General features: G+C 27.3%; 2 protein-coding genes across 2 annotated transcripts; both read left to right on the top strand.

Moving 5' to 3' along the window:
• Positions 1-2,207: 2,207 nt before the first annotated feature.
• LOC118070194 (uncharacterized) lies at positions 2,208-5,502 on the top strand. Its single transcript, XM_035088629.1, has 10 exons — positions 2,208-2,273; positions 2,885-3,157; positions 3,236-3,310; positions 3,397-3,734; positions 3,860-3,932; positions 4,219-4,370; positions 4,485-4,540; positions 4,882-5,005; positions 5,099-5,257; positions 5,361-5,502. The coding sequence occupies exons 1-10, from the start codon at positions 2,208-2,210 to the stop codon at positions 5,500-5,502; spliced, it is 1,458 nt and encodes a 485-aa protein (XP_034944520.1).
• A 1,945-nt stretch (positions 5,503-7,447) lies between these two features.
• LOC118070191 (uncharacterized) lies at positions 7,448-9,609 on the top strand (the record flags this gene model as incomplete). The annotated part of the gene is made up of 6 exons (XM_035088624.1): positions 7,448-7,530; positions 7,609-7,760; positions 7,915-7,961; positions 8,044-8,161; positions 8,301-8,571; positions 9,466-9,609. Coding segments are annotated over exons 1-6 (735 nt in total), but the record flags the coding sequence as incomplete, so codon positions are not given.
• Between the last annotated feature and the right edge of the window lie 494 nt (positions 9,610-10,103).

Below are 10,103 nucleotides of genomic sequence, written 5' to 3'. Positions count from 1 at the left end.
CTGAATTACAGAGCGTAGCAGCGTAACATGAGGGTAGGTCATGCTCGCATACAAGCTTCAGAGTTTCTGGCAATTTTTTTCTTTTTTAATTTTTAAACAGTATAAATACATTCGACTTTTTGTGCAAAAAATACTGCTTACATTCTAATTCGTATATTTTGGTTTTTTTGCCACACATATTTCACTACATTGTATATATTTTTAATATATTCTTCAAGTGTTTTCATTCGTGTATATTAATATACACAATATAATTATTATAATAATATAATATAATATAATTACATAAACATAATATAAAATAATTATATAATATAATTATAACATTTATATAACACAATATAATTATTTAAATTTATTATTGACTTTTGATAGATATTATTTAAATGATAAATCAAAAAAAAGTATTTAGAAATATATTTTGTTAACTATCAATGATGGAAAGCATAGAAAATTAAATTAAAGGAAATATGAATATTTTAAAAAATATATAATTCTCATAAAACAGAAAATCATTTTTAATTTATCACTGATCACTTTCCTGACTTAGATTATGAAAAATTTTATTATGATCCAAAGTTGTTGCCTTGCATTGATTGAGTAATAAAAAGAATGAATGGTATGAGATACGTTGACTGAGTGATATCCAAGAAGAGAGGGTAACGTTTGTTGAGGGCTGATTTGCTACAAAGAGAGGGTAATCTTCATTGAGAGATTTTAGAGGTAAGATTTATTGAGAGATATCTAAGAGAGGGTAATATTTATTGAGGGATATCTAAAAAAGGGTAACAGCTGTAGAGGATTATCTGAGGAGAGAGGGTAGAATAGGCAAAGGATACGGCAAAATAAGGTCAATGTATCTGGAAGTGAGAAATAGGCAAGAATTCAGTATAAAAGATGTGCGAAAACTTAAACTATGAGACTGCTAGCCAGTTACGGGGAGTAATAAGTTTATTAATTAATATCTGTTTAAAAAATATTTACTGGGATATGGTTTCTAATAAAAGATTGAGATTAATTTTAATTTGTTTTAAAAAAAATTGTATATAGTAAGTGGGTGCGTGAAATGTTTTATCATACCAGAAAATTTACTTATAAAATATCAATCATAATTTTTTACATTCTTAGCTGCCCTTTTAAGTATACTTTTTAATTAACCTTCGAAGAAGCGATCATTTTTGTTTAAAATCTGCATAGGGGGATGAAAAACCCTCCACACACACACACTTGTATACCAAAATCTAACACGCCAATCAAATGATTAAGAGTGTACGTTTTAATCAATGAAATTCACACAACCATTGTTTCATTATAATTACATTAGTTGGAAACTAAGGCTATTAATAATTAATATTATAGGTTTCTCAAATTTATTATTGGCTCAATTTATCAATAAGGTTCGGTTTTATGCATTGATAGTGGAAAGACCTTATTCTAGTGAGTAAAAAAATGGCAACAAAGACAAAGGAAAGAAAATTTCAGCAGTCACATCATTGATGAGTGAACAATATTATCATGAAAGTAAACAGCCCATAAAAGTAATGCATTTTATCTCTATCGCTCAACATTTTCCTTAATTAATTGATAAATACTTTATTATCACTTGAATAACTACTTCATTAATTTATTAATAAATTAAAAAAAAACTTAATTAAATCATTAAAAAGAAATTTTTAGCATTTTTCTAAAGCACTTCTATAAAATCTATCTCTTAAAACAATTGTATTTATTTCATCAATTGTAATTTTTCTACAAACTCGTTAATTTACAAGAGAAACACACATTTCATATTTCAACACAAGAAACATAAAAGTTATGATTGAAAATTCACTTGAATCAATTTTTAACATCCTACTAAAAAAGATTATTCTAAAATAGAAAAAAAAAATCAAAGTCATCAGTATTTTTTTTCACATAAAGAAAGTATGTCGCCCGTGTAATTGTTTAAGAATGAAATCATTCAGCAAATTAACTTTATTGTGTCACTGATAATTGATAATTTATTCGATTATAACCCGATTGTCCAATTATCTAAAAAAAAAACACAGAACATAATTCACAAATTAGAATTACTGCTATCAATGATGAAACTTTATTCCATCCTAAATCTTAGATCACTTGTAAATGTCTGAATCCCACGATAAAGAAGCGTCTCCAGGTCGTTCCAATAACCAGTCGTGTTGAAGCTATGTGAGTTCCTTATAGGGATGGAGGTTGTGTCAGTAGCGGACGACAGAAATGGTTTTATAGCTGTTTATGCGTTTTATAATAACGTAGATAAGAAAAATAGATAATACTACATGGGAATCCAAATTACACAATAAGAAATGTCCAGTTAAAAACATTTACAGTAAAATTATGATTTCATTTTTATATTTTATTTCGACTACTATTTATTTATGCAAACATTATTTACTAATGAATTATTCAGATAATTATAATTTGATTAATTAAATATCGATACTTAATCATGTAAAGCATAACAATGATTTGATTTATTGATTATCTTTGTAATTATTCAAATATTAATAAAACAATTAACCTGGAAATTTACTTGAATGAATAAAGGCTGTATATAAACTCGGAAGCGCTCACTAAAGAAAAAGTATCACCATTTCAATTCCAGTTTTATGTTGAAAGTAACAAAGCTGTAAACTTTATTTTTCTATTACTTTATAATTTTTTACAATCTCGAGACAAATAAGAAAAAGATTCGAGATGAATTTTTTTAATATTATTTATTATTTTGGTATTTTTTGTTTAATTTTTCTGAAGACTACTTCTTGTGAAAATGTATTTACAAACTTTTCATTTCTCTTTATTCCAATTCAAACTGACATTTTATTATTAATGAGATTTTAAATAATTGTAATAATCTTTTTAGATTCATGAATACATGACTGAAGAAGAGAAAAAACAGACGTTCGATTTTTTCAATTCAAATGACTCCATTCCGGAATACGAAATCGTTCGAATCTGGTATCAGAAATCAAGTGATGAATCTGAAGATGGAATATCCAGAATGATTGTAGGCAATTCATATACAGAAAAAGAAGTTGAATTGAAACCTGTAGAAAATAGTGTCGTTGGTGCTTATATACCTATTTACATGGCTCAATGGATAGACAAAGAGCTTCATTTTAAACAGTTGGGTGTAGTAAGTATTGTTAATGATATTTTCATAACATATTTTTATGTGAAAAATATCGTTTTTAATGCATCATATTTCCAACAGAGTATGACGAGAGAAATTGAACTTTTTAAAACTGGGTATGGCACAATAGTTGGTAGTGGATATGATGAAAATGGAGTTAAATATTATGTAAGTTCATAATAAAATCAATTTCCTGTAGCTAATTGGTTTAAAAATGTTAACGTTTAAATGTGACTTTCTAGGTAGGATATATTGGAGACATGACTATAAGTCCTGTAGTTAAGAGCGTATCAGACAAAATAACTAGATTAAAACGAGATGTTGGATCAGAGCCATTTCCTGGAAGTCTAGATCCAAGTGGGAAATATATTTTGTCTGATTACCACGTTCTTTATACTACGTCTAAATTTACAAAAGATAATATGAAAGCTTCCGCTGCAGCCACAAAAAAGAAGGTTGAAGAATCCGGAAATGACAATCACAATCACAAGTCTAAACGCCAAGTATATCTTCCTACTGAGGGTGTCACTGTTTATCCAGAGATTTTGGTGTATACTGATTATGGAATGCAGTTCATTGAGTGAGTATTTTCGTTTTTTATTTTATAGCTTCCAATCACAGCTATTGGAATAATTGATGTTCTTTTAGGCCCAGAGGACTATTGTTTAATAGATTCATTATCTATCTTGTTGCTTTTTGGAATAGTGTCAACATGTTTTATCAATCATTGGAAAATCCACGTATATCTTTACGAGTAACTGCCATAGTTATTGGAACTGTAAGTATTTAGTCATTTCTTCACGTTTCGAATAGAAAAGTAATTTTTTATTAAAGACTCATCTCGTGTTTATCATGGTTCGTTTTATATTTACCTACGTGTCCATCATTATTTCATAAAACGGACGTACACCATGATAAATATCAGATAAACTTGGAAAAACAAATTTTTTTTTCACCATTTGAGAAAATTAAATAAATTGAATGAAAATAAAATCAATATTTGGTAATTAAAAGAAAAACAAAAAAATATTGAAAAAACAATGAATGAAAAAATATTGTTAAAGGCTCCCTATGACGTACCTTTTCTGGAAAAAGTTACAACTAAAGACAACATGGTTCAAGATCGTCAAGCTTTAATATGGATGTCAAAGTTTTTCGAAGAGCACGAAGCTTCATTTCCACGATCTATGTATGACATTGCTATTACAATGACAGAGTAAGTTGCAAAATGTTATTAATGAAAATATTTTCAATTTATTTTTAGAAATATTGTATTATCATTTCTCGACTGTTACTTCAGTATTAAATCATTAAAACAAATTTTTTTCAGGCGAAAACTTTGCAAGAAGAGTCATACTTCCAACTATTGTGAAGAGGGTACCTTAGGTTTGTTTTCAAATAATTATGAATGATAATGAATTTTTCGAATTAAAAAAAAATCTGCTCTATGAATAATGTTATATAAACTAAATGATTAATAACTTAAGTAATTATCAATTCTTCAAAGAATGAAAATGAAAAATTTTATTGCTTAATATTATCATTAAGCCAAAACTATTTTAACAGTTCTTTTTTTAACTTTCATTGTCCCATTTAAAAAATTCATCGAACTTTTCTTTGTTTTATATTTTTCATAGAATTCTTTTAATACGAATATTTTTCATTGCTAGTCGACTTTATTTGTCTGATATGAGTCATGAACATTGAATTTATGTAATGAATTCTAGGCATAGCTAAGGTTGCAGCAAATTGTGTAGATGGCTATGGATCAGGAGTGACTATGGTAGGAATTATTCACGATCAACTCGATTTTCATGGTATAGTTCCAGCAGCTCACGAAATTGCACATATGTAAGTTATTATTATCACCAGTGGTCTGAATTACCGCTAATTATATTCATTGAAGTAAACAATAAAATTATTTTATTCATAATCGTTTCATAGAATAGGGGTGACCCATGATGGCCAATCAAGATCTTCAAGCCCCTATTGTGATACTAATGATGTGGATTATAATTATATAATGTCGCCAAATTTGTATGATGTCAATCTCCCCTTCGTATGGTCTAACTGCAGCAGAGAAACTTTTACAAAATATCTAGCGTACGTTGCTTATTGAAAATATGTGCCTTTTTCTTAAAAGAAGAAGAAATAAACAAAATTATTTTTAATTTTTCTACTAAAAATATTAAATGAATTTTTTTAGAGAAAACAATAAAAAATGTCTACGTAAAGAGAATATGGCCTTCAATGGACCTCCTTTGATAAATATTTTACCAGGTCAATTGACGAATGCAGAACAACAATGTATACATCGTGGATATTCACATGCTTGTAAGGTAAGTTAAAAGACAGACCATTTTATCTGATGATAATTGAACGATGGTTAATTATTTTTCAGACATCATATCAAGATAATATTTGTGGTGAGTTGAAATGTTGGACAGAAGGTTTTGTAGGACTATTTTCTGCCTGGAAATGCCAAAATAGTGGTCCGGCATTAGATGGCACCATTTGTGATACACATAAAGTACGTAATTAAACTATTCAACTTCAATAATTTTATTTATCGTTCCTTATATTTTATTTTTACAGATATGTAATGCTAGAAGATGTGTGAATCGTCCAGGGAAATCATCTTTGATGACTTTTCTTGTCAGCCAAAAATAGATTGAACAGTATTAATAAAATTACTATAATACATATAACTAATTCTAAATACATATTTGGATAATACGTAACAATTAAAACATTTTGATAACATTATTGTAATTATCGAAATTTTATAAAGATTAGCACTTGGTTAAATAACTATTATAAGGTATTATATTTATTCAAGTGATTGTCATTGGATCAAATTAAACAATAAAACCTGCTACTGATAATTACTTATTAATGTATATTTTTATATTCATATTTTTTATACATTTTTATTGTACTCATTTCATAATTCAAAAAAGCATGATAAAAAATAGTGTAAAATTTCTTTTGAAAAAATATTAAAACGTATGAGTCTAATATTATCATTACTTTTTTTTCATTATTACTCAAGTCAATATTGAATTAAAATGTTAAATACATATTCAAAATAGTATAAAATTCATCGATTAGATCTCCAAGTTAATGTCTTTTGAACCTCTTAGCCTTTGTGGACAAGTAAAAATTACTAAATAAGTTTCAAAATGGATAATATCATTTATTTTATAACTTTGTTTTGTATTGTTTCCTCTCAGAACGTTAATTGTGAAGTAAGTAAATTAAAAAATAATTTTTTTCAAATTTAATTAAAATTTATAAATGGTTTTTAGAGAACAAAAGATAATGTGAATTCAACACTATTAGATGTACTAACATTAATTGATAAAACTGCACAAGATTCACCGTCTGACTATGAAACTATACAAATCTGGTATCCAAAAGATGGAATCACCCACAAAATTCATTGTAAAAGCTACGTTAATTTCTACGCATTTGGAAAAAATATAACAGCATATTTAGAACCTATCCAGTTTAATTTGATAGATGAGGAAACTCCAGTATGGCTAGCAGATTGGAAGAACACTTCACTAAACCTTAAGAAGCTTCCACCTTTTGTAAGTCACATCATTGTTTTTTATTTCTAAATAATTGGAGTAAAAAATTAACAGAATATTTGTAAAACTTTTCAGACAATCAAACAACAATTTTTATGGTATGCAACTTCTAAAAATACAGTTATTGGAACAGGATTTGATGATGAAGTGCCATATTTTGTGAGTTTTATTGATTCATAAAAATGTATGAATTTAAGTTCATAATAGTCAGATTGTTTTAATTTTGATAACTTTTAAGGTTGGGAAAGTTGGAAATTTTTCAATAATTCCTCTCGATAAGAACGAAATACAAAAACTTCGTCGAAGAAAGCGAGATACCGATAATGAATTTCTACCTGGAACTGAAGACCCAACTGGAAGTTTCTTGTTATCTGATTATCACAAGATTTATATTTCCTCTGAGGAAGACAATGAAAAATCTGTTGATTTTTCTGATACAATTAAAGCTAGCTTAGAAAAAGAAATTAAAATAGGAAATAGGAAATTCTTGAAGAGAGTGAAACGAGATTCTAATAATCAACAAGAAACTATTCAACCGAAGATCCTTCTTTATGCTGATTATGGATCACAATTTCTTGAGTAAGATTAATTAATATTTGGAAATATGAATCTGATATCATTGATAAAATGTGAAAACACTTTCCAATTTTCAGAGCAAAAGGAATTCTTTTTAACAGATTCATATTGTATTTAATTTCATTTTGGAACAATGTTAATATATATTTTCAACATCTAAGAAATCCTAGAGTATCTTTACGAATAACAGGAATAATCATTGCAATGGTTAGAATGTTTTTTTAATTTAATTAATTACTTATATTTATCGTAACATAACTAATAAACTTTTTGTGATATTTGAAGAGTGAACCAGCAGTACCGTTTTTCATGAAGAATTATATTGGGTTTTCAAAAATTGTGTGCGAGGAAAGTTTGATTGACATGAATCTCTGGTTTCATAATCATAGACGTATTATTCCAAAAGATAAATATGATATTGCAATAACCATGACCAAGTACAGTATTAAATAGTTGCTTAAATAATATAAAAAGAAATAACTCAATATGGAATATCATCATTTATAATATACAAAAATAGCAATTTTGATTACCTTTCATATTGGTATTTACTTTCTCTTTCTTTCTCATTAACTTTTTTCTTATTTTCAGTCACAACTTATTCCAATCGAACCGTCACAAACGTATAGCAGTTGATGGTATTTGTTTTTAATTAAAAATTATTACAATTATTTTAAATCTCTTTACTTTATTTAAATGGGTTTTAATTTGACAATTTAGGTGCAGTAAAATCATCAGTTAATTGTCAAAAAAATCAACAAAGTATAAATGCAACAGGAATTGTCCATGACTTGAAATTTTCAGGAATATTGACAGCAGTTAAAGAGCTTGCATACATGTAAGTTTACAAAATAAACATTATAGTAAATATACAATAAAATTTTCTGATCAAGAGCTGTATAATATACCTATTTATTACTCTTCAATGGTTTGTAAAAAAAAGAGATAATTAAAATATTGCCACATTTAAATTTTAGGATTAATGCTGGATATAAAACTTCATCATGGTCAGATGAAAACATTTGTAATCTTCATGATGGTACAACATTTTACATCCACAATTCTAGTTATAATTCTTTTTATCAAAATCTTGACGACATGTTCTGGTTGCCCTGTCATAGTAAACCAACTTGTGGCTACAACAAACTTTTTCTAGATACAGGAAAGCCACTTCCCAATATATTACCAGGAGAGATTATATCTTTAGATGAGCAATGTCAGTTTTTGGGATTTAGGAAAAGTTGTAAGGTAGGTCAGCTTTAGATAAAAGTACAGGCATGGGCCATTCAATAGCCGCTGTTGGAACTTCTTGAAGTCCTCATGACTGAATACCTGAATTACTTAATATAATTTTCATCGTGCACGGAGAGAATTTTTTCACTAAATGTAAGTGCAAGAATGACAAACCCACATTTCGAAATATAGAAGTAAAAATATTTCTGTTTAACAGTGAATTTTGGGTTGTCGTAAGTAATTTTTGAGTTATCTTAAGTAATTCTTTTACTAAGACACCTTTTAAGTCTCAAGCTTACTTACAAGAACTCTAAATTTACTATCGAATAGAAATATTTTTACTTTTAAATTCCGAAACGTGGACTTGTCACTTTTTGCACTTACATTTAGTGAAAAAATTCTCTCCGTGTGGATCTTATTGCACAAGTACTTTTAACTTTAAAGAGGGCTTTGACTTAAAAAACGTATTCCATGCCTGATATAATAATATTCAAAGATTTTTTTGGTTACTTTTAATATTCTTGTTAATAGAAGAAAACAGACTGAATATTTTAGAGTGTATTTTAATACTCATTTGATTTTACTTTGATGCATCAACTTTGATAGTGGACTTTCAAATACCTTGAAATGTTTCAAAGTTGACCATGAAAAATGTTAGTTTGTTTATAATGTTTAATGTTAAAGAACTACAGACTGTATTTTTTGAAACAAGTATACATTTCAAGTTCTACATAATTATATATTATTATTATTATTATTATTATTATTATTATTATTATTATTATTATTATTATTATTATTATTATTATTATTATTATTATTATTATATTAATATTCATTTTCAATGAGAACATGCACTATATAAAATTTTGTTTATTCTAATAATTGAATCATGAATTTTTGCTTAAGGTACATGATTATGTTAATTGCAACGGTTTTCTATGGTGTGAAATAAAGGAAATAAGTAATACTTGGTATGGTTGGAACTCAGAGAAAACGGTTTGTAAAGGCGTTGGTTCTATATTGGATGGAAGCTCATGTGGAGAGAAGAAGGTATGCTTATTCAGTGTAGATATTTCATAAAAATACTTCAATTACGTTATTAAACAAAATCATTTTTTTTTCAGTACTGTTATAATAAGAACTGTGTTCCTTACGCTAGAGATATATGGATACAAAAGGTGTAAGATTAAAATTATTGTACAAAAAAGAATCTACCAATAGTGATACTTTTATAATAAATCGGTAATAGAATTTTGTATCGTTTTAAATAAACAAATTGTAATAAATTCAAAAAATAGTTTAAACAAAAGAATGTATCAAGTGTTTGTAATGTTTTTGAGATAATACTTATGTGAATGGTGAAGATAAAGAAACATATTACAAAGCAATCCGTCCTGACAGTTACACTTGCACGATGAATCTTCTTAACGTTTGTCAGAATACACATAAGATTCCAAGCCAAATGTACGCGCAGTTGTAAACTGAGAGACCAGTTAACTCTTACGGCAATAAATTCTACTGACTGTGAAGTTCTTTCTGAATGT

This window comes from Chelonus insularis, unplaced genomic scaffold, assembly GCF_013357705.1.
Source record: "Chelonus insularis isolate UGA/USDA-ARS -01 unplaced genomic scaffold, ASM1335770v1 contig_563_pilon, whole genome shotgun sequence".
Taxonomy (NCBI): domain Eukaryota; kingdom Metazoa; phylum Arthropoda; class Insecta; order Hymenoptera; family Braconidae; genus Chelonus; species Chelonus insularis.
Note: the sequence above shows the minus strand (reverse complement) of the source record. Positions and strands in the feature narration are given on the sequence as shown.

Coding starts and splice junctions, on each gene's coding strand:
- LOC118070194 (XM_035088629.1), top strand. CDS start 2,208: ATGGAGGTTGTGTCAGTAGCGGACGACAGAAATGGTTTTATAGCTGTT. Junction 3,311..3,396: donor GTGGATATGATGAAAATGGA/GTTAAATATTAT, acceptor GTGACTTTCTAG/GTAGGATATATTGGAGACAT. Junction 5,006..5,098: donor GCTCACGAAATTGCACATAT/GTAAGTTATTAT, acceptor ATCGTTTCATAG/AATAGGGGTGACCCATGATG.